The sequence below is a fragment of the Taudactylus pleione genome, unplaced genomic scaffold, assembly GCF_031769625.1.
Source record: "Taudactylus pleione unplaced genomic scaffold, aTauple2 ptg000231l, whole genome shotgun sequence".
Taxonomy (NCBI): domain Eukaryota; kingdom Metazoa; phylum Chordata; class Amphibia; order Anura; family Myobatrachidae; genus Taudactylus; species Taudactylus pleione.
Window position 1 is genome coordinate 5,320,899 of NW_028284633.1, and position 23,979 is coordinate 5,344,877.

The 23,979-nt window shown below is 48.8% G+C and overlaps 1 protein-coding gene across 1 annotated transcript in view; it reads left to right on the top strand.

Annotated features, from left to right (window-relative positions):
• Positions 1–23,979, top strand: part of CFAP58 (cilia and flagella associated protein 58) — a 290,913-nt gene that overhangs the window by 137,432 nt on the left and 129,502 nt on the right. The window contains exons 12-15 of the mRNA XM_088479395.1: positions 3,852–3,992; positions 5,186–5,409; positions 10,463–10,574; positions 18,139–18,243. Coding sequence (XP_088335521.1) covers positions 3,852–3,992; positions 5,186–5,409; positions 10,463–10,574; positions 18,139–18,243 — 582 coding nt within the window. The remainder of the gene's footprint in view (positions 1–3,851; positions 3,993–5,185; positions 5,410–10,462; positions 10,575–18,138; positions 18,244–23,979) is intronic.

A 23,979-nucleotide genomic window follows, 5' to 3' on the forward strand; every position in this document is an offset into this window, starting at 1 on the left:
CGGTCAGAATCCCGACGCTGGCATCCCTACAGGGTTAGGATACTGACACATGCTGCTAAGTATCCTATCCCTACCCCTAACCATCCCTCCCCGCAGCCTGAGTCAAACCCCCCCCCCACAGCCTAAACCTAACCCTCCCCCTAGTGCCTACCCCTAATCCTAACCCTCCCCCTAGCCCCAATACTTACCGTCGGGATGCTGGCGCAGGGATTCTGACTGGTGACGGGATTCCGGTGCCGGCATTCTGAGCGCCAGCATCCCCGGTATCTCAACTACATTACGTTCATTCCTAGAGGGGAGGACTGGGAGGACGGTTTTCTGGAATAGTTGGATAGTGGGTTTATGGATTAGTTGGGTAGTTAATTTATGGATTGGTTGGGTAGTGGATTTATGGATTGGTTGGGTAGTGGACTTATGGATTGGTTGGGTAGTGGACTTATGGATTGGTTGGGTAGTTGACTTATGGACTGGTTGGGTAGTGGACTTATGGACTGGTTGGGTAGTAGACTTATGGACTGGTTGAGTAGTTTATTTATGGACTGGTTGGGTAGTGGACTTATGGACTGGTTGGGTAGTGGGCTTATGGATTGGGTGGGTAGTGGACTTATGGATTGGTTGGGTAGTGGATTTATGGACTGGTTGGGTAGTGGACTTACGGACTGGATGGGTAGTGGGCTTATGGACTGGTTGGGTAGTGGACTTACGGATTGGATGGGTAGTGGACTTTTGGATTGGTTGTGTAGTGGATTTATGGACTGGTTGGGTAGTGGACTTATGGATTGGTTGGGTAGTGGACTTATGGATTGGTTGGGTAGTGGATTTATGGATTGGTTGGGTAGCGGGCTTTATGGACTGGGTGGGTAGTGGACTTATGGATTGGTTGGGTAGTGGACTTATGGACTGGTTGGGTAGTGGACTTATGGACTGGTTGGGTAGTGGACTTATGGACTGGTTGGGTAGTGGACTTATGGAGTGGTTGGGTAGTGGACTTATGGATTGGTTGGGTAGTTGACTTATGCAATGGTTGGGTAGTTGACTTATGGACTGGGTGGGTAGTGGACTTATGGACTGTTTGGGTAGTGGACTTATGGACTGGTTGGGTAGTGGACTTATGGACTGGTTGGATAGTGGACTTATGGATTGGTTGGGTAGTGGGCTTATGGACTGGTTGGGTAGTGGGCTTATGGACTTGTTGGGTAGTGGAATATGGATTGGTTGGGTAGTGGACTTATGGATTGGGTGGGTAGTGGACTTATGGATTGGTTGGGTAGTGGATTTATGGACTGGTTGGGTAGTGGACTTATGGATTGGTTGGGTAGTGGACTTATGGACTGGTTGGGTAGTGGACTTATGGACTGGTTGGGTAGTGGACTTATGGACTGGTTGGGTAGTGGACTTATGGAGTGGTTGGGTAGTGGACTTATGGATTGGTTGGGTAGTTGACTTATGCAATGGTTGGGTAGTTGACTTATGGACTGGGTGGGTAGTGGACTTATGGACTGTTTGGGTAGTGGACTTATGGACTGGTTGGGTAGTGGACTTATGGACTGGTTGGATAGTGGACTTATGGATTGGTTGGGTAGTGGGCTTATGGACTGGTTGGGTAGTGGGCTTATGGACTTGTTGGGTAGTGGAATATGGATTGGTTGGGTAGTGGACTTATGGATTGGGTGGGTAGTGGACTTATGGATTGGTTGGGTAGTGGATTTATGGACTGGTTGGGTAGTGGACTTATGGACTGGATGGGTAGTGGGCTTATGGACTGGTTGAGTAGTGGACTTACGGATTGGGTGGGTAGTGGACTTATGGATTGGTTGTGTAGTGGATTTATGGACCGGTTGGGTAGTGGACTTATGGACCGGTTGGGTAGTGGACTTATGGACCGGTTGGGTAGTGGACTTATGGACCGGTTGGGTAGTGGACTTATGGACCGGTTGGGTAGTGGACTTATGGAGTGGTTGGGTAGTGGACTTATGGATTGGTTGGGTAGTGGACTTATGGACTGGTTGAGTAGTGGACTTATGGATTGGTTGGGTAGTGGACTTATGGATTGGTTGGGTAGTGGACTTATGGATTGGTTGGGTAGTGGACTTATGGACTGGTTGGGTAGCGGACTTATGGACTGGTTGGGTAGCGGACTTATGGACTGGTTGGGTAGTGGACTTGTGGACTGGTTGGGTAGTGGACTTGTGGATTGATTGGGTAGTGGACTTATGGATTGGTTGGGTAGTGGATTTATGGACTGGTTGGGTAGTGGACTTATGGACTGGATGGGTAGTGGGCTTATGGACTGGTTGGGTAGTGGACTTATGGAGTGGTTGGGTAGTGGACTTATGGACTGGGTGGGTAGTGGACTTATGGACTGTTTGGGTAGTGGGCTTATGGACTGGTTGGGTAGTGGACTCAGATCTTATCAGGAACTTAGCGCTGTCCTTAGGACTTTTACTGTCTCAGGTAGTTTCTAAGTTTCATTTAAATCAAGATATTGTGATCCTGCCATTGCGCCAAGATCCATCATCTGAGGCAGAGATTTATGATAATAGTACTTCTGTGATAGTATCTATTGTTTCTCATATGATGCCCACAAGAGAGTTGGTCTGCGCTGAAGCAAGCAATTGCTAGGTGATGACTCCGGTGATCTGACTCGGCGAGGAGACACAGATGAGCAGTTGTGTCACTCAGCCGCCTGGTCACTATGGTTTATAAGATCAGTGTTTGGCATGAAAACACCTTAGTGTTGGGCAGACAGTGCTGCGCAGCACCAATTATTCCGGCAAGATAAAATGTATTCTAGGCACTGTAAAATAAATAAGCATTGCCAGAGATGCTGAGTTACCGGTGATACTGGCTGCCGCGTTGTTTTGCCGCTGTTGCCATTCTGTGGTGCATTCAGTGAAAGGAAGTACAGGCGCTAGCGGTGTGCCCGTCAGCCTGGTTGTGTCACTAAATGTGACGGGCAGGACTTATATCTGCAGGCTGGGAAGCAGGGAATTGTGGGAAGATATCTCAGAGTACAGCTCCTGAAATGCTCATAAAAGGCATCTGATTAAAACTATTATTACGGTCATTGAATAGCGAGATTATCTGATACCCATCAGCCTTTCCTATATATGACGTCAGCAAACCTCATTGTAAAGCTAGGGGGGCATTAAGGGCCTGATTCAGCGTTGTGCGCAAACACGATGGTTTGTGTAGAACTCCGATGGCGGATGGACTCCACATGCGCATGAACCGTTTTGCGCATGTACAGACTGGGTGCTGCATTTGTTGCACGCAGCGCCCCCCTGTGCCGCAGAGAGGGGGTAGTGCCAGCAACGTTCCTGAAAACGGGGGCATGACCCCTTTTCTCTAGCATTGCTGTGACCAGTGTCTGTGTCTTCTGATGGCGATTTACTGGCCCCCGGCTAAAAATGTGAGGCGGCCATCTTAGTAACCTGAGGGTAAACCGATGGCTGTTGTTCTCGCAAGTGATCTGATGCAGCGATAATATGCAAATGCTAGTATCAGCCACACCCCTTGTGTACTAGCATGCACTCCGTAGCGCCGTAGGGGTGTTATGAATATTTTGCGCACGTGCAGTAGCAAAATAGTCACTCAATTACATGAGCATCGCCATTGCGTGTGGTTTGCGCACACCTCTAAGTCAGGTCCTGTGATTGGTCTGTGATATACTGTACTTCACAAATTCTGGGGTGGAAACCATTCTGCTTGGGCGATGGACGTAGTGATATTCCCACACTGTGCCCCCCCCCCCCCCCCCCGCATGGGCCTATACTGACGAGTCCTCTAATGCGCTGACGTTCTGTTTCCAGTATCCGCGCGATAGTCACTGTGTCTCCTCTATGTAACAGGCTGAGCTGCAGAAAATGAAGCAGCAGAGCTCTGAGACCAAACAGTTCATTGAAAACCAGGAGGCAGAAGAGAGGAAGCTCTTGAAGATAATCTCTGAGGCCGACGCTGAGCGGTTACGACAGAAGAAAGAGTTGGATCAGGTACGGTTATTATATCTCACGCATTACCACCCATCCACCCCCATGTGTACAACACGTCCCAAGGATACCACTAACAGATCGGCCGCCACAGGGCTGGCCGGCGTCTTACTGATAAATCTAGTGCTGCAAAGCGTTAAACACAAAGGGGTAAATGTATTAAGCTTTGGAAATTGATACATTGGAAAGTGATAAACTACCAACCACTCGGCTCCTTACTGTCATGTTACAGACTGTGTGGGCCTGATTCAGAGCCGGACGCTCTGACCAGAGTGCTCGCTCTGAATCAGGGCCCTCCTACCTAAAATCGGAGCGGCCTCCTGGCCGCTCGCATAGCTGTGGGTGATCACCCACAGCTTATGTGAGCGGCCAAAAAGATGGTCGCGATGGTCAAGACCATCGCGACCATCGGGCTTGCGATGAGACCCTGCGGTAGGGTCTCGCTGCTGCAAGCCCAGGAGTGCTTTTGGCTCTATCAGGGCCAAAATCACTCCCACAGACATCACTAGTGATGTCAGTGGGGCCGGACCCAGACGGTAGGCGTTCCCATGGGAACGCCTCTGTCTGGGCAGCCACGCCCCCAGCACGCCCACCAAAGGGGGCGTGCTGTCACTCACCATCGACAGCACGCCCCCTTTGGTGCGAGACCCATAGCAACGGCTGGCCGTCGCTATGCGGGTCTTGCGCATGCGCATGACGGAGCTCACTCCGTCGTGCGCATGCGCACTAGGGCACCATCGGCCCGCTTGCGAGCCGTCAGCGCTCGCGAGCAGGTCTGAATCAGGCCCAGTGTTTGAAAAATGACAGTTAGGAGCTGATTGGTAGTTTAGTACATCTGGCCCAACGTCAGGAGCAGCCGCGTGTTCAATCCAGAACTGTCGATTTGTCACACGTGACTGGTAAATCGTACACACTGGCAAACGTTGGTCAGTTAGGGGTTCCCCTCACAACGTCGCACTCGGAACACGTCTCTCCTCTGGCACTTGGCATGTAGAGAGTCTTGTACGGCCGTCAGACTCTTGTCCTGGCCAAGCTCTTTACCTAATTTCATTACTCTGGAAATTGATATGAATAAAATGCATCTGTTCCCGGTCCAGGCCACTGAGGCCCTGGGAGCTGATTAATAGGAAACATGGCAGCATGTTGTGTCCCTGTACTATTTCCCCACTCATAGCCGTCTGTCCTTGTGTGTGCAGGTCATCAGCGAGAGGGATATCTTAGGTACCCAGCTGGTCAGGAGAAACGATGAATTAGCTTTGTTGTACGAGAAGATCAAGATCCACCAATCCATCCTGAATAAAGGAGAGAGTCAGTACAAGCAGAGGGTGGACGACATTCGGCTCCTGAAGCTGGAGATAAAGAAACTGAGGCGGGAGAAAGGAATCTTGACCAAAACGGTGGCCAATGTGGAAGATCTCAGGTACGAAGACCTCCAGGGAGATCCTGTTGTAAGGGCCTAATTCAGCAGCGTACTCCATGGCGATTACAGACGCAAATTGAGCAATTGTCCGCATCTGGGGGTGGTAACGGGGTTTGTGTTTTTTTTTTTGTAAAAACGCAGGCGTGTCTGCCTGTTTGAACGTCGTTTGCATAAATTAGACACTGCGATTGCATACGCAGCATGAGAGCTCTCTGCGTGCGAGGAGACTTGCAGTGTCCGCAGCTGGTCAGACTTGTTGTATGTGCCGATTGACAGCCCGATGTGCGTCAATAGTACCGATGTTTACGCAGAAGAGCGATATTAGACGGATATGAGCGGGCAGCAGTGGGCACCTTTATGTCGGCTGTGCTTTCGTAAGGCATTAGCATATTTTATGCAACTGCGATCCGTAGGCGATCCGTATGTCCTGACAAGGCTGTAATCGGTGGTCGTATAAAGATGGCCACAGACTGCATGACAGCGCAGCCAATCAGCCGACACGACGGAGCGAGGGGACGATGATCAGAGTGCCTACATACACTGAACGACTGTCGGCTGGATCGGACAGGTTTTGATAACCAAGCGACGCAGACCGTCTTTCAGGCTGTGCATGATCATCGTTCAGGTACATACATTGAAGAACGATCATTGGAACCAGACGTTTGGTCGGCTGGTTGCAGGATTATCGTGCAGTGTATGGCCAGCTTATGCCCCATGTCTGTGAAGATGAAGGCCTTTATGAACGGTGGTGTAAGTTGTATAGTTCTTATAGCTTTACCCTACAAGGTGTAAATGATACTGATGGGTCCTCATGCACCTATGCACCATATAGTGACAGACGCCTGGCACGACTCCCGCGCTGTGCACTATTTTCTCAATTTTGCATCTTGGGGAGATTTATCAAGTCTTGGAGACAGATTAAGGGCCTGATTCAGCGGTGGCGCCAATGCTGGTGCGACTGCGACTTTTTCTCCAGCGCAACTGTAGCTTGATGCTAATGTCGCGGCCGATTTGAATTCCTACAGAGACGCCCACCAGCTTTGCGTACAAAGACGCATCATCGGTTGTGTCATCGAACATTACGTCAGCCCTATCGAGGCACAGAATGGCCATCTGAACATGGCCGCTGAAATCAGTGTAACCGTGGAAAGAGTCGCAGTCACTGGCCGCAACACGCCCGTGTCAGGCTAGCCACCCACCCGCTCTGGGCCCAAATTGTCACCACGTCCCCGGGCAGTAACCATCATTTGCAGGTTTGAAACATCGTCTGACACCGCGTCGACCTCTGATCAGGCCCAAAGAGGAGAAGTTGCCTATAGCAACCAATCGGCTTCTAGCTGTCATTATACAGGAAAAGGCCCCGTCGCCTTTTTATCGTCTCCTAAATCTGATCAATCGCCTCCTTAGATGCATATAGGGCCTGATTTGCTGCCGCCGCTAATGCGTTTCTTGCCGCAGCCACTACGGCGTCTTTTGCGTCAGCCGATGGTCTTCCTACTGAAACTTCCTCTGGCTGCGGCGCCAATCATTCCCTGTGCGTATTAAGACGCCAGCATCTGTCAATGCATTGGAGATTGCACCAGCTCTTCGGAGACGCAGAATCTCCTTCTGAACAAGTGCTGCTGCCGCTATCGATGCAGTCGCTGACCAGGACACACCTACGACACGCCCGCGTCTGGCTACCCACCCCCATGTGACCTCCCAGGAACACCCACAGAAATCCCCAGCTTTTGTGCGTAATGCCCATTATCCAGTCTCCTGCCCAGCCCCAGGGATTGCTGCTCCCTCGTGTATACGATGACAGGATGCCAAGTTACGTTCTCTGTTCTCTATCCTGGTTGGCAGCCATTGTCCTCGGGTAGCAGCTGTAAGCAGCTCTCTGCATTTGTCCTCAACATTAGCTGTGGAATAAATGTTATTGCTTACACTTCTGAAGCGTTAACGCTTTGTGAATAGCACCTAATGAGTGACACTTCCATGCAAGGCTTAGTTTGCTTAATGAGCGTACGGAGAGCAAGAAGTGTTGTGTAACGGACTGTGACGTGGGGTCTCTGTATGTACAACGCACACACAACCCTGGGGCTGAGCTCCTATTGCACATGTCTGACCTTCTCCAACACACGACAGGTGGAAAGTTTGAGAAGAATCAGGGGTCAAACACTTGTGCTTATTAAATGATGCCCCTGGGGACCAGGCAGAGCCTTTCTGCAGCCCGATAATTGGCTTCCCCCAGCAATTAATATTCAGATGTCTGGCAGTTACTGTGCGGTGTCACCTCACCTGCAGGACCTCGTTCTACATGAGTTAGTAGTAGCCGCCCTACAGTACATAGCAGTAAATGCAGGATTATTTACATACTGTGCAGCATCCAGACTCAGCCTGACAGCAAACACGGGGTGATGAGATAACCTGTAGCTGCTTGTGCCTGGATAAGACGCAGTAACACACAGCTGCTGAGAGGGGGAGGTCAGGAAAACTAGTACTAATAATAATGAGGCTTATTTACAATCGTAGCAACAAGCTAGGTTTTACCTGTCTGGTGCAAGTAAACCATGGAACAAATGTCTGATTGGGTCCATGCTGTTAGTGAACCTTTTCAGCTCAACCACCCACACTTTTTACACCTGGGGGCCCGTGCTACCTGTCACTGGGAAAGGGTCTCCGCAAATTACCCCCAGTCTTGGCTCCAAGATCTTGGGTCTGGACTCCGTCATGCAGCCTCCATGTTGTTGTGGCCTAGAAGTGCAGCCTCCATGTTGTTGTGGCCTAGGAGTGCAGCCTCCATGTTGTTGTGACCTAGAAGTGCAGCCTCCATGTTGTTGTGGCCTAGAAGTGCAGCCTCCATGTTGTTGTGGCCTAGAAGTGCAGCCTCCATGTTGTTGTGGCCTAGAAGTGCAGTTCACATGACGTAAAGTTGAAGTTTAAGTCAAATACTTCACTTTATCACCAGCGCCCGTACCCCTAGATATGCCCTTCCTGCAGAGACTGTCTGGATTTAATGCTCTCTGTAAGGCGCTGCGTGATATTTGTGCGCTATATAAACAACTATTAATAACGTGTGTCTCTGCCGTTCTTACACAAGTATCGTGGGCCTGATTCCGATTCATCTGCGTCTTTTGCCGAAGTCGCATTTGGGCCCTCATTCAGACCCTCTCGCAAGCGCTATGCGCTAGCAAGCGGGTCGATGGTGAGGGCCTGCGCACTCGCAGTGTGCATGCGCAAGACCCAGAGCGAGTGACAAATTCACTCGCTCCGGGGCTCGCTACAAACAAGACGGCTGTCGATGTTGATCGACAGCTCGACAGGCGACTGGGGGGTGGCCGGACAAACGCAGGCGTTCCTGCCGTTTGTAGGCGGCCCTACTGACATCACCAGTGATGTCAGCAGGGAGCTTCCTGCTCTGTTAGAGCAGGAAGCTACCGGGGCTTGCGGTAGACAAGACCCTACCGCAAGGGTCTCGTCGCAAGCCCAGATGGTCGCGATGGTCTCGACCATCGCGACCGCGACCATCACCTGGTCACTCACTAAAGCTGTGGGTGGTAACACAGCTTAGCGAGCGGCCAGGAGGCCGGCTATCAAAACAAAAGCGTCCTCACTCATTCAGAGCGAGCGCTCGCTTTTTGCGAGCGGCTCTGAATGAGGGCCTTGGTGTCTTTTTCTAATACCGTGGATTATTTTCTAAAAACTGAGACACCTACTTGTAGTGTCCACCTATAAATCTAGGGCGTTTATTTACTAAATCGATTTTGGTCGATGTTTGGTTGAGTTTTGGTCGATTTTGTGTTTCAAGGTGTAAATCACACATTTACTGATTACATGATTTTTTTACATCTATTTTTTTTTTTTTTTTTTTTTAAATGATGCCAAAAATCATCTCTAAGTAAATGTGTGATTTAGGCCCTGAAACACAAATCAGCACAACATCGACCCAACATCGGCCAGTAAATATACCCCTAAATCACACATTTGCTAACACATTTTTTTTTTTAAATTATGTCAAAAGTCATCTGTTAGTAAATGTGTGATTTAGACCCTGAGATACAAAATCAATCAAAAATGTACCTTTGGTAAATATACTGTACCCCTAGGTCCTGTGGGCCTGATTCAGAGCCGCTCGTAAGCGGCCGCTCGTTTGCTCCGAGCGATGTTCGCACATCTGCGCATGCGTATGGATCGTAATGCGCATGCGCCAACCAGTCAGTGCGGTCAGAAAACATGTGTTCGGAAAATTGCGAGTGCCTGCTAATTTGAGTGACAGGATGAGGCGTTTGTGGGTGGTAACAGGGGAAAGTGCTTGAAAACGGGGAGTGGTGATCCGAACGCAGGCGTGCCAAACGGTCAAAACGGGCGTTTTAAGGGTGTGCATAATTAACAAAGCAGCGTCATCGACCACGTCACTTGGTTGTTTCTTAACCTGAACTGTTCGCAAGATTGCGGTAGGAAAATCCAACCACAAGCACGGCGAGCAGTTCAGACGCCTTTCGATGTACTCGATTAATCTAATAAATAGTGGAGATGACGTATGATGCGAGCGGAAAGGGGGCGTCTTTACAAAATAGCGAGCGCATGTTTCGTTCGCTCGCTCAGACATAGAGACGTCAACAGACCGCAAAGAGCGAGCGCTCTATTTAAATAGCCGGCCCCTTTTTCTGACCGAGCGAGCGCAAATAGCGTGCGGCTCTGAATCAGGCCCTGTGTTGACTAGGAAGAAGTGTGCAGATCACTGTTTTCCAGGAGGGGGCGATCTGGAGCCTGTTGTGTCCGTTACATCTTAGAATCACTTAATTAATACTCGTACATGGCAGCTTTGGGTTTAATTTGTGTTCCGTGTAGAAGTGGATATTTGGCTGCCATGAATTCAGTGATCCTGCAAAATGATTTCTTTGAATTATTGTTGGATTATTATTCTATTTTTCACACCGACAGTCATAGTATAATATATAAAGGGACTGTTCTCACTCAAAAACAAGAAAAAATGTTGAATGAATTTTCAGTGTTTGATCCCCACACTTTTAAAGTCTGACGTGTAAATGAGATATGTGATTGTGTCCAGGCGGGAGGTGTATCACACCCAGAGGGAGCTGATGAAAGAGCGGACTCGATGCCGGGCGCTGGAGGAGGAGCTGGAGAACCCCTTGAATGTCCACAGGTGGAGAAAGCTGGAGGTAACAGAGCGGTTTTATACTCGTAGATTTATTACAAATGGCCACCGATACACACCTGTATATAATTTCTGCTTGAGCGATGAGTTCTGTGTGTTATACAGAAACTAATATCGCTTATTAGAAGTCACTTCGCAGATCGATGACCTTTTATATGGTTGCAGAATTCCTCAGTGACATATAGGGGCCTATTTATCAATTAATTTTTGGGGGGTACCCGCAAATATTAAATATATCCAGAATTTATGTATAGGAGACCACAGCAGCTATCGGCGATATCTGCTGCAGTCCCCCCCCCCCTGCTTTCGATGGCAAAAGCAGCCCCCATAGAACCTTTTTTGCCGAATTTGCGAAGCTCCGTAATGTGATGCAATCCAGACCTTGTCCCCGGTAGCTGTTGCCATCTCCCCGCAGGTGATTATTAATACATCCGGGTGATCTATAATTTCTTATTCCCGCAAATACGGCAATAAGAAATTATAATTATATAATTATCAGGTCTAGGACCTGATAATTAATAAATGTGCTCCATAATATCTTTATAATATACAGCACCGGGTAGTGCCAGCCGCGACTAAAAGGGAGCGCCTGCATTGTGACCTCCAATTAGCTGTTCTATGCAGCAGCTGTCCAGGGTCACAGTGCAGGAGCTGGGAGACCAGCTGGCCGGAGCCCCAGAGGAGCTCACCGAGCACCGGTCCCTGGATGCAGATAAGTGTCAATTCTTTTGCTGTCAGAGCGGAGCAGGAGTCGGGGACTGGGAGAAAGCCCCAATAGCGCCATCTCCAGGTGGCGTTATTAAATCTGGGCAGATCACATTTGCCATTAGACATATGAGAAATACGATCTGCTTGCTAAAAATATGTGAATTAAAGGTATTGGAGTAATTTTTCTCAAAAACTGCTCCAATTGCCCTGTAATGAATGTAAGTGATGCTATAATAATGTGAAAACTCCCGTGTCCACACTATTTTAGTACAAATAATGTTAATAAATATTCCCCCTTAGTGTTGGATGTCCTGGACTCCTGTACAGACATACAGTAATAGGACCTGTTAGAAAGGCTGAAGATGGTTGGAGGACACCCCAGACGATTAAAAGGGATTACATTTTCTGGCCCTACGTATTGCAATTGCTCCTACTCTTCCTGATCTTCCTAGATAAGTGGCAGCATTAGTATCGGTCAGAGGTCCAGGCGGGAACATGTGTGACCTGTACAGTAATGTATACAGTGGAATGTCGGTGCTAAGCAGTAGCGTAGTGGGTATGTAGGCATAAAGTCGACATTCGGAATGTCAACACTGACAGGGTTAGAGTTAGACTGCAGTTCGGGTTAGACGGCAAAGTCAATGTAAAATCACGTTGTCAACATACCGACTGTCAACATTGTCAGTGTTAAACATCCTTTCCATGTCGACTTAATATGCGTAGTGACACTGATGACTTGGCTCTGAGACATACGCCTCATCACAGGAGTGGAATATTTTGTAGATATTCATGTCGGCGTGAGAATGTCGACATTAAACACTCCAACATGTTAATAATGTAGATATTGAGCATGTTGACATAGAACATGTTGACCCTGATGTTGTGCCGACATTGTTGAAAATTTTATGGAATTCTGGGCCCGAATCAGACTCGCTCGCTAGGCCGCGTTTGCACGTAACCTGCCGATGTTTTTTTGCGAACTAGTCCATGTGATCGGGAAGCATAGCCATCTTGCTAGAATGAGTGACAGGACGAGCCGTTTGTGGGTGGTGACAGGGGATGGTCAATGGAAATGGTGGAATGGTGGTGCAAACGCAGGCGTGCCTGAGCGTCTTAACGCCGTTTCAGAGGCGTGCATAATTAAGATTCAGCGTCATAGTACACGTCACATTGTTGAATTTCGCACTGAAGCACTCACAGTGCTAGGGTATGGTCAGCCAGAAGTGCTGCGTACGCTTCGGATGGTACTCGATGTTACCGATGGTTGCATACACTTCCTGAACATGATGTGTATAAGTGGGCGTCTTAAGACAGGCTGGATACACACCGCGATCGCACACCAAGACATGGTGGGCGTGCTAATGCCTTGCCGTGCGATCGCGGGATTTGCATACTCTGGCTGTGTGAGAATGCATCTAGCGAGCGGGTCTGAATCGGGTCCTCTGGGTCTCATTCAGACCCGCTCGCGAACGCAGGATGCTCGCAAGCGGGTCGATGTTACCCCAATGCGCATGCGCACAACGGAGGGAGCTCCGTCGTGCGCATGCGCGAGACCCGGACAGCGACAGCCAAGCTGTCACTCCGGGTCTCACACCAAAGGGGGTGTGCTGTCGATGGTGACTGACAGCACGCCCCCTTTGGTGGGCGTGCCGGGGGCGTGGCTGCCAGACGGAGGCGTTCCCATGGGAACACCTACCGTCTGGGTCCGGCCCTACTGACATCACTCCCACTAGTGATGTCAGTGGGAGTGATTTTGGCTCTGATAGAGCCAAAATCACTCCAGGGCTTGCGGCCACGAGACCCTACCGCAGGGTCTCGTCGCAAGCCCGATGGTCGCGATGGTCTTGACCATCGCGACCATCCATGGACGCTCGCATAAGCTGTGGGTGGTAACCCACAGCTATGCGAGCGTCCAAAAGGCCACTCTACATTTAAATAGGACGGCCCTGATTCAGAGTGAGCGCTCTGGTCAGAGCGTCTGGCTCTGAATCAGGGCCTCTGTCCCTAACCCTAACTGTGACACTAACCCTAACAGTAACACGGTGACACTAATGGCAATGTCGACATTATGACAATATTGACATTTTGCAGGTGTCAACATTAATGATGTCACTTTTTAACCATGCCAATGTTGTCAATTTCTACCATTTAATGTTTACATCCTGATCGGAGACCTGGTGACTGCACACCTGCGGCACAGCCATAGTCAGTGGCAGTACCGTAACAAGGCTCAGGCGCGCCCTGCTCCAACACCGCCCCTAAGCGAATGATGTCATGTTCTTGCACAGTGGGGGCAGGCCATCCTCCCCTCTCAGGGTATCCCGCAATTATTGCAGTCTACTCCTGTTACTCAGGGGTTGCAGCTCTATATGCCGTCTCCTCCTGTACCTCAACAGTCTGTCATTCCCTTCCAGGGAATTCCGCAAGCTGGACAACCACCTTGGCGGCCTCATCTACGGCCTTTCAGTCCATGCTGCGGAGCAGAGACCCTCAGAAGACATCCAAACGCCCTGTCATGTCATCCCAAGCTACACATCTTTCAGACACAGACGTATCATCGGATGATGGGGTAATGCCTGAGGGGTCTGATTCCGATTCCCTTGCCCGGGAGGTGGAACCTAAATCATCATGTACCAGCATTAGTTAGGGCGGTTCAATCCATTCTTGATATAGAGGATGACGTCCCTGCCCCTAAATCCAAATGCCCTGAATTTAAACGGGCAAAAGTGACTTCGGCAGTTTTCCTTCTCTCTGACCAGCTGACAGACCACATGGCGGAGGCCTGGCAATCGCCTAGTAAGAGGTTTCAACCGCAAAAGTGTTTGGCTTCCAATTATCCGTTCCCGGCTAGTCATTGCAAAAGGTGGTAGATTCTCATGTTACTCGCCTAATTAAGAGCGCTACACTGCCTATGATTTTCCATTTCATCCCTGAAAGATTCCACGGACAGGAAGGTGGAGACGTGCCTGAAATAGATTTATTTTCTCTCGGGCTGTGGCCCGTCCATCCATGGCTATCTCATGGGTGGCTAAAGCCATTGAGAGCTGGGTCAATGTGGTGGAGAATACTTCCCTGAGGAGGCTCCTGAGGCTCAAAGATCTTTAGTGGGCCATATGAGAGATGCAACTAATTAAAAAAAATATATGAAGAGAGGGTATGGAGCTGCCTCTACTACCAGAATAGAGAAAGAACATGAAGTATAAGATGGGAAGTTTTCCACCCTAAGTGGAGTCAAAAGAAGTTTAAGTATTGTTCAGCGTATTTTCCTTTTTTGTGTCCACAATTTATAGTAGTTACTACATGCGAGTCTGTGCTGTCATGATCCAGTTGACATGCCATCGGACACGTGCATGTTTGGTCTGCCCAATGACCAAACATGTTCTTTCTCTATTCTGGTAGTAGAGGCAGCTCCATACCCTCTATTCATATACTTTTTAAAATTAGTTACTCTTTAGACCAAAGGGAAGGTCTTCTAGTGAGGGGAGACAGCAGCATGTACTTGTGCAGCGCCATTTTTTCTTAAATCACATTTGATACATATGAGAGATGCAGTTGCCTATGTTAGTGATGTGGCTTTAGATGCCAGTCTACTGACCTCCAGAGTTTCGGCCGCAGCCGTGTCTGCTCTCCGCTCTTTGTAATTACGGTCCTGGAGGGAGGATGCTGATTCCAAAAAGGGCCTGGAGGCCTTGCCCTTCAAAGAAGAGATATTGTTTGGCTCAGACCTGGACAAAATTGTAGACACTCTGACAAAGTCTAAGTCAGCTTTTCTGCCATCGGCAGCTGCGCCTTCATAGGCTAGGACCTCTGCATTGTGGTACTTTCGTTCTCAAGGAAAGCCCACAGGTCAGTCTTTCCTTAGACAATCGGCAGCCAAGTCAACCTATAAGCCTAAGAAACAGGCCTGGAGCGCCAAACGCCCTACTTCCAAGCCGGAGGATAAGCCCTCAGCCTGATGGAACGGGCCTCCCTCTGGGGGATCACAGAGTTGGAGTCCGACTTCTTCAGTTCGCCCAGTACTGGTGCAACACCACCACGGATGCTTGGGTAAAATAAGTGGTCTCTCAGGGATACGTCCTCTCCTTTCGTCACAGACCTCCCCACCAGTTTGTCTGCACGAGCCCTCCTCTGGACGAGACCAAGGCCTTGCAGATTCAGGAAGCCATGGAGTCCTTGCTGAAAGCAGGGGTAATTGTTCCAGTTCCGCTTTCTAAGCGCCGGACCGGTTATTATTCTACTCTCTTTTTGGTTTAGGACCCCAATGGGTCTCATTGGCCTATCCTCAACCTAAAATCTCCGAACAAGTTCCTCATAGTGCCCAAATTCAGGTTGGAAACTTTGCGATCCATCATTTTGGCTATGGAAACTGGGGATTACATGGTATCACTGGACATCCAGGATGCATACCTTCATGTTCCCATAGCCCCTTCCCACCAGTGGTATCTGCGGTTTGCTATACTGCAGCATCACTTCCAGTTTTGGGCACTGCCCTTTGGCCTCTTCACGGCTCCAAGGGTATTCACCAAAATTATGTCTGTCATGGCGGCCTATCTACGGAGTCAGGGTATACAGCTTCTACCGTATCTCGACGACCTCCTATTGCTTGCAAGCTCTCCGGAGGTACTTCTGCAACATCTGCACCTGACAATCGCTTGTTTGCAAGCACACGGGTGGCTGATAAACTGGAAAAAAAAGTCCTCCCTTGTTCCATCACAGAGGATGTTTAATTTGGGAGCCCTTCTGGATTCTCATCAGCAGAGGATCTTTCTAACCCTGGAAAAGATCTCCTCTCTGCAACTTCGGGGGCGCAGTTGTCTGAACAGCGGCCGGGTGTCTGTTCACTCGGATCCATGGTATCCGCATTCGACATGGTGGAATATGCCCAGTTCCATTCCAGGCCCCTGCAGGGGCGATCCTATCCTAATGGAACGGGTTACCACACCGGATCAGAACTCAGATGCTGGTGCTGTCTCCGGAGGTGCGCCTGTCTGTCTTGGTGGCTTCAGACATCTCATCTCACCAAAGGTCGACCCTTTTGGATCCCGGACTGGGTTCTTTTCACAACAGATGCCAGTCTCTGGGATTGGGGTGCAGTGACAGGACCACATTCGCTTTAAGGTCGTTGAACAGCGGACGAAGCGATTCTCCCGATCAACATTCTGGAACTTCGGGCCGTGTACAGGGCCTTCCAGTTGTCAAGTCACGTTCTTCATTGAAAAGACGTGCAGGTTCAGTCCAACAATGCCACCACGGTGGAGTACATTAACCATCAAGGGGGCACTCTGTCGGGCAACGATGACAGAGGTGTCACGCATCCTGTCTTGGGCAGAGTGCCATCTCCCGGCCATTTCGGCAGTGTTTATTTCAGGAGTCCTTTTTGGGAAGCAGACTTCCTCAGCTGTCACAATGTACATCCTGGAGGAGGAAAAACAGGGAGAAGGAAGACTGGAACCCACGTGTACCCCAGCCAATGAAAGGCCGCTTCACATCTAGATGTGAAGCGGCCTTTGATTGGCTGGCGGGACGTTGGAAACCCCATGTCGTCCCGGCAGCTGGCATTCGCGTAGTATTGGTATGTGTGACAAGACACATACCAATACTAGTCTGTTTGGTATCGGGGAAGCGTGTTATTTTTTTGCCAAGACCCCCCGGGATCCTACGGAAGCCAGAGCAAGGATCAGGTGAGTATACGATCTTTGTTGCAGGTCTTTCCTCACGGATTCTACTCGGACAAGTGGTCCGACCGGCTGGTACAGGTAAGTGTGTGTGATTGATGTATGTGTGTAAAATATTTTTACTAGTCACGGTGTGTGTGTTCTGTCTTTATTTAACTATTTATTTTACAGTGGGGGTACGGGTGCCGGATGCCAGCTGGCACTTGTAGTTCCACAAGTCCCAAAGGGCAGGCACGCTGGCACCTGTAGTCCCACTGTAAAATACAATAGTTTTCTACTATCCTTCACTTTATTACCCCCGTACTTAACGCTCCAGGGGTGCGGGGAAGAGCCCCGGGCTTCAGACCAAGCCTGGGGTTCGGGAGAGGGGAGACCCCTGTTTTACGGATTTCCCCACCTCCCCTGAGATCCTCGGCTTGGCCTGACCGTCTTGGGGTGAGAATGCTTTGGTCCTGGAGACCTGGTAATAGGGTCTCCGGGCTGTGGCATTACACCCCAGTCATTTTGGCTTCGGTGCTGGTTTTAACTATAGGGGGGAAAAATGCATATGGTTCCTCCTATATTAAAACCAGGACTGGCCCTGCAGCCTGATGCTGGTTCCTAGATTACGGTGGAACCCAACTCGTTTTGTTCCCCGTAATTTTTGGAACCAGGCCTGGCTGACAAGTCCAGGGCTGGTTGTGCTTTTGGGGGGGGACCCCACGTCAATTGTTTTCTTAATATTAACCCTTAAAATATAAAAAAATAAGCAAGCAGTCTGCACATATTTCACTGATATGTGCAGCCTGTTTGTTCGGGACTTAAAACCGGACAGGATCAACTAAATCAATCAAAACGATCCTGTCAAAACCGGGAGCTTGGTAAATTCCTGATTTTTAAAGTGAAAAAAACGTCCATTTTTGATCGATCCTATCCGAGTTGAAAAACGAGACAAATCGGGACCAACACGAATCTTAGTAAATTTACCCCAAAGTGTTCTAAAGTTTTCTTATATTGGGCATTTATTGTAATGCTGTAATACAAGGTGCACGGAGAGCCACAGTGAGGTGTTGCATCAAACTATTGGGAACCTTCGCTGTAGATTTATTAAGTCTGTATGATCGCTGCCAACTGGATTTGTAGTTGCTCTCTGACCCATTTGGAGGCTTTGCTAAACCCCAACAATATATATATCTCCGGTTACAGGCCAGTGACCCCGGCACCTACGAGCTGATTCAGAAGATCCATACTCTGCAGAAACGTCTGATCAGCAAGACTGAGGAGGTGGTGGAGAAGGAACTGTTACTGCAGGTACTGCCATTGTCTTATCTGCCTGACTGTGACCCTGCATCTGTCTGACTGTGACCCTGCATCTGTCTGACTGTGACCCTGCATCTGTCTGACTGTGACCCTGCATCTGTCTGACTGTGACCCTGCATCTGTCTGACTGTGACCCTGCATCTGTCTGACTGTTATCCAGCATCTGTCTGACTGTTATCCGGCATCTGTCTGACTGTTATCCGGCATCTGCCTGACTGTGACCCTGCATCTGCCTGACTGTGACCCTGCATCTGCCTGACTGTGACCCTGCATCTGCCTGACTGTTATCCGGCATCTGTCTGACTGTTATCCGGCATCTGTCTGACTGTTATCCGGCATCTGTCTGACTGTTATCCGGCATCTGCCTGACTGTGACCCTGCATCTGCCTGACTGTGACCCTGCATCTGCCTGACTGTGACCCTGCATCTGCCTGACTGTGACCCTGCATCTGTCTGACTGTTATCCAGCATCTGTCTGACTGTTATCCGGCATCTGTCTGACTGTTATCCGGCATCTGTCTGACTGTTATCCGGCATCTGTCTGACTGTGACCCTGCATCTGTCTGACTGTGATCCAGCATCTGTCTGACTGTTATCCGGCATCTGTCTGACTGTTATCCGGCATCTGTCTGACTGTTATCCGGCATCTGTCTGACTGTTATCCGGCATCTGCCTGGCTGTGACCCTGCATCTGCCTGGCTGTGACCCTGCATCTGCCTGACTGTGACCCTGCATCTGTCTGACTGTGACCCTGCATCTGTCTGACTGTGACTCTGCATCTGTCTGACTGTTATCCAGCATCTGTCTGACTGTTATCCAGCATCTGTCTGACTGTTACCCTGCATCTGTCTGACTGTGACCCTGCATCTGTCTGACTGTTATCCAGCATCTGTCTGTTACCCTGCATCTGTCTGACTGTTTCTCTCCATCTGTCTGACTGTTTCTCTCCATCTGTCTGACTGTTTCTCTCCATCTGTCTGACTCTTTCTCTCCATCTGTCTGACTGTTACTCAGCATCTGTCTGGCTGTTACCCAGCATCTGTCTGGCTGTTACCCTGCATCTGTCTGGCTGTTACCCTGCATCTGTCTGACTGTTACCCTGCATCTGTCTGACTGTTACCCTCCATCTGTCTGACTGTTACCCTCCATCTGTCTGACTGTTATCCAGCATCTGTCTGACTGTTATCCAGCACCTGTCTGACTGTTATCCAGCACCTGTCTGACTGTTACCCCCCATCTGCCTGACTGTTACCCTGCATCTGTCTGACTGTTTCTCTCCATCTGTCTGACTGTTTCTCTCCATCTGTCTGACTGTTTCTCTCCATCTGTCTGACTGTTTCTCTCCATCTGTCTGACTGTTTCTCTCCATCTGTCTGACTGTTTCTCTCCATCTGTCTGACTGTTACCCTGCATCTGTCTGACTGTGACCCTGCATCTGTCTGACTGTGACCCTGCATCTGTCTGGCTGTTGCCCTGCATCTGTCTACCTGTTGCCCTGCATCTTCCTGGCTGTTGGCCTGCATCTGCCGGGGAGGTGACTGCAGTGTTCTCATCACTGCTACAATGGTCTCCTCTAGGCCTGACTGTCATATCCATACATATTATTTCCTGATACACCTCTGTGGCCGCTGTGACACTGTTCTGTACCAGAGGTGTCTGTAACAGGGGAAAGGCGTCCTCGCCACACCGGGAATTGCTGAGATAATTGAGTGACTGGAGACAGCAGTCTGATGCTTGTGGTCCTATAGAACTGTGAAATTAACCTGTTTTGCGGGGTCATCAGAAGAATGCTACTAAGGGTTTGAGTCAAACATAAGAAGCCGAGGAGATAATGAACGGTGACTGCTGAGAGGTGCAAATTCCTGGCAGACAGCAAGGGAGGGGTTAATATCAAGCCCAAACTTCTCAGGTTTAAATCAAGTTTAAAATAAAAGAGGTTTAAAAGTCGTATGTTCAAAGGCAGAATCTATACGATGCAAGAGCAGCACTTTCTCTGCTTGTCAGGTAATTGCTGCTCTCCCGCTTACAGATTCCCTTTGAAGTGCTTGTTCTGTGCAGCTTGTCGTTCACAATGTCGCCAGTAGGGAGCGAAAGAGTTCTACATATGAATCGGCGACTGCTCCGAATCCGTCTCCAGAGAGAGAACAGACTGGAGATGGGATATGAAAGCACTCTATCACTTCTTATGCAGAGAGACTGTAGCAGGGCAGACTCCGACGCACCATTCGTGTCAGCGGGGAAGTCGGCAAATTGTATTTCCATTCTTTTTGCTTTATTTTGTTTTTGTAGACATTCTATTCCCCACTTATAGATAATATTAACCCTCTTCCTGTTCCTCAGTTTTACTCGGAACAATATTAAAGGGTAATGGCAAATAGGGTCCCACATAGGGCCAAGCTCTGTGCCACTAAAAGATCCGCTCTGCGACAATTACAATCATTTTACAGACTTGCTTAAAGTGCTTCTGTCACTTAGTCGTGACGTCCGCATTTAGGCTTTAGGTGGAACGTGTTTACCACTAACTAGAGAGGGGCGCAGAAATCCCCAGGGCCAGATTATCAATGGGGCGTACGGAGCTGCAGCTCCAGGCCGCCACATATAAATAGGCCCATCAGCATGAAGAGGACCAGCTGGCCACACAGTCTGCCATAAATTATAAGTATTACAATTGTGTTTCTATTTCCCTCACAAAATTATGCAAATTTTATCATTTTTACATATTTTGATAGACATATTGGCTGATAGTGTAGGGGGTGCACACGCCCTCATAGCACTGGCCACACCCACACAGCACTGGCCACACCCATACAGCACTGCCCTCACAGCACTGGCCACACCCTCACAGCACTGCCCACACAGCACTGGCCACACCCACACAGCACTGGCCACACCCATACAGCACTGGCCACACCTCCTCCGCTTCCCACAATAGACCCTTGATCATTTTCAGCCCATGTGGCCCTGAATCCGTCCCTGGAAATCCCCACAGGTGCTGTGGGGAAACGTCAGCCTCCTGTCCCTCCTTACCACACCTTCCCATACGGGAAACCTTTCTGTTTTCCACATATCAGTTTTTTCTACTCTCCTTTATGACTTGGATTAATCATGAGAGTGGGTGGACATCGTGGCATATAGAGACCAAACTGCGACAGGTCATTCTATAAGTCTAGAAACTTCAAGTCTTTTTCTGACATGAAAATCTCCTTCTGTTCCCCCTGCCCCCCTTGCATTCTTAACACCCTTAAAAAGTGTTGCCTGGTAAATTCCAGGGTGCCCAACCCATCCATCAACAAGCATGGAACACACAGATTACACATGAGGGCGGCACTCCCCGTCTTGTATTCAAAAAGCTATATTATAATAGAGAAATGTCACATTAAAAGTCAACGTTTTGGTGCCATACATGCACCTTTGTCAAGACAATTTACATAGCAACACTATACACAGATATATATATATATATATATATATATATATATATAGTAGTGCAAATGAGACCAGCAGCACACTCTTGGTAGTAGCAACAATGCGGAGTGCAAACACATAATATGATATGTAATAAAGAAAGAAGGAGTCAGCACATCCATATCAATCCATAGAAAATGTATTAATCCAGTATAGAACAAATGTCGAGGTTATTTGAGGGGCTTGTGAGCAAAGTCATAGCAATGGCACAAACAGCAGGTAATCATGAAAATACTCATCACAAGTCCTCCCTCCAGAGTGTAGCGCTACACTCTGGAGGGAGGACTTGTGATGAGTATTTTCATGATTACCTGCTGTTTGTGCCATGATATGGATGTGCTGACTCCTTCTTTCTTTATTATATATATATATATATATATATATATATATATATATATATCTATTATATGACTGTGGTAGGCTATACGAAGATGCATAGTGATAAACCGTTTCGTTTCATCAGACCTTTTTCACAGTAACCACAGTCATAGTGCACATGATGTAGTCAGCAGAGAGGTTATGAAATGTCACTCTGAGCTCCCTGTAAAACACCTCCCCCCATCACATGATCACAGAGCTTCCTGCCACACTGAGAGGTCACTGCTGAGAGTCGCTGACTAGCGGCCATATTTGTCTCCCCTCTAGGGAGAACTGTAAAAGAAAATAGTGATTTGAAATTGGGCACAAGCTAAAAAGGTTCCTGCTATTAAAACAAAAAGTCTGTGTGGGATTAATGCTGTTATTATCTCAGCGTGTTTGCGCTGTCACAATGGTTTAAAAAAAAAAAATCCTACTGCCTGCGGCATAGATGTACATTATTGTTGGTAAAACACGTGTTTTGTGTGTGCTTGTTTGTATGTGTTTGTGTTGGTGTATGGGTGTGTGCGTGTTTGCATGTTGTGTGCGTGTTTGCATGTTGTTTGTGTGGGGGTGTGTGTGTTTTGTGTGTGTATTTGTGGGTGGGTGGGTGTGTGTGCATGTTTGTGTGGGTGTGTGTGTTTTGTGTGTGTATTTATATTCGGTGCAACTTAGAAGGAGCTGCCTCAGGGCCTGATTCAGAGCCGGACGCAATTAGCGCTCGCTCGTTCAGAAAAAAGGGGGTGGCTATTCAAATGAACCATTCGCTCTTTGCGGTCTGTTCACACCTCTAGGTCTGAACGAGCGAACAAAACATGCGGACGTTTATTTGAAAACTACGCCCCCTGGCCGCTCGCATCCTACGTCATGTCCGCTATTTATTAGATTAATCGAGTACATCGAACAGCGTATAAACTGCTCGCTATTCTTGTGGTTGGTTTTTCCTACCGCAATCTTGCGAGCAGTTCTGACTATAAAACAACCAGGTGATGTGGTCAATGACGCTGCTGGATTAATTATGCACACCCATAAAACGCCCGTTTTGACCTTTAAGCACGCCTGCGTTCTGATCTCCACTCCCCGTTTTCAAGCACCTTCCCCTGTTACCACCCACATACGCCTACTCCTGTCACTCAAAATAGCAGGCATTCGCTATTTAGAGAACAAGCGATTTTTCGGCCGCACTGACTGGTTCGCTCATGCGTATTACGATCCGTACGCATGCGCAGTTGTGCAGACATCGCTCGGAACGAACGAGCGGCTCTGAATCAGGCCCTCAGTCCCATCAGACACTTCATACTTTTTTCCAGTCCTCGCATGTCGGGGTTGTCTGATGTTGCTCTCTGTGGCTACGGCTTTCCTGAGTTCCTGTACATGTTGTATGTGATGGTGCATGGAATGAGATCCTGCCTGAGAATCACACACGTACAGTACAGCGCAGTCATACTTGCCATATATAGAACCAGTAGTAATTACCCCTCGCACATTACTCCTCCAGCTTTCCTGTATCTTTCATCCTCTTCCCTCATTGTAATTCCCTCTTGTCAGGTAGACACTAATTAAACCTACTGTACTATTATATACTTGTAGCCCTGATTATTGCAGTGCATGTTTTATAGACAAGACACAGGGACCTATTCATTATTGTCTGTTGGCGGCTGCCCTAGAGGTGCCCGCGCCGACCTGCAGGGAAATGTAAAGTGATAGCCGCACCAAGCACGAAGTGAGGTACCGTTTGGCGCAAGAATTGAACTCCGCCCTGTGGCCCTCATTTATTAATGATCGCAATTGCAATGCGATCTGGGCATGACATTACCGCCCATGATCACATTGCAACATGCCATCTTATCGTGCCCGTCCCTGCGATGTGCCAGGAGAGCTGCGGGGGCTGCTGCGCATGCTCAG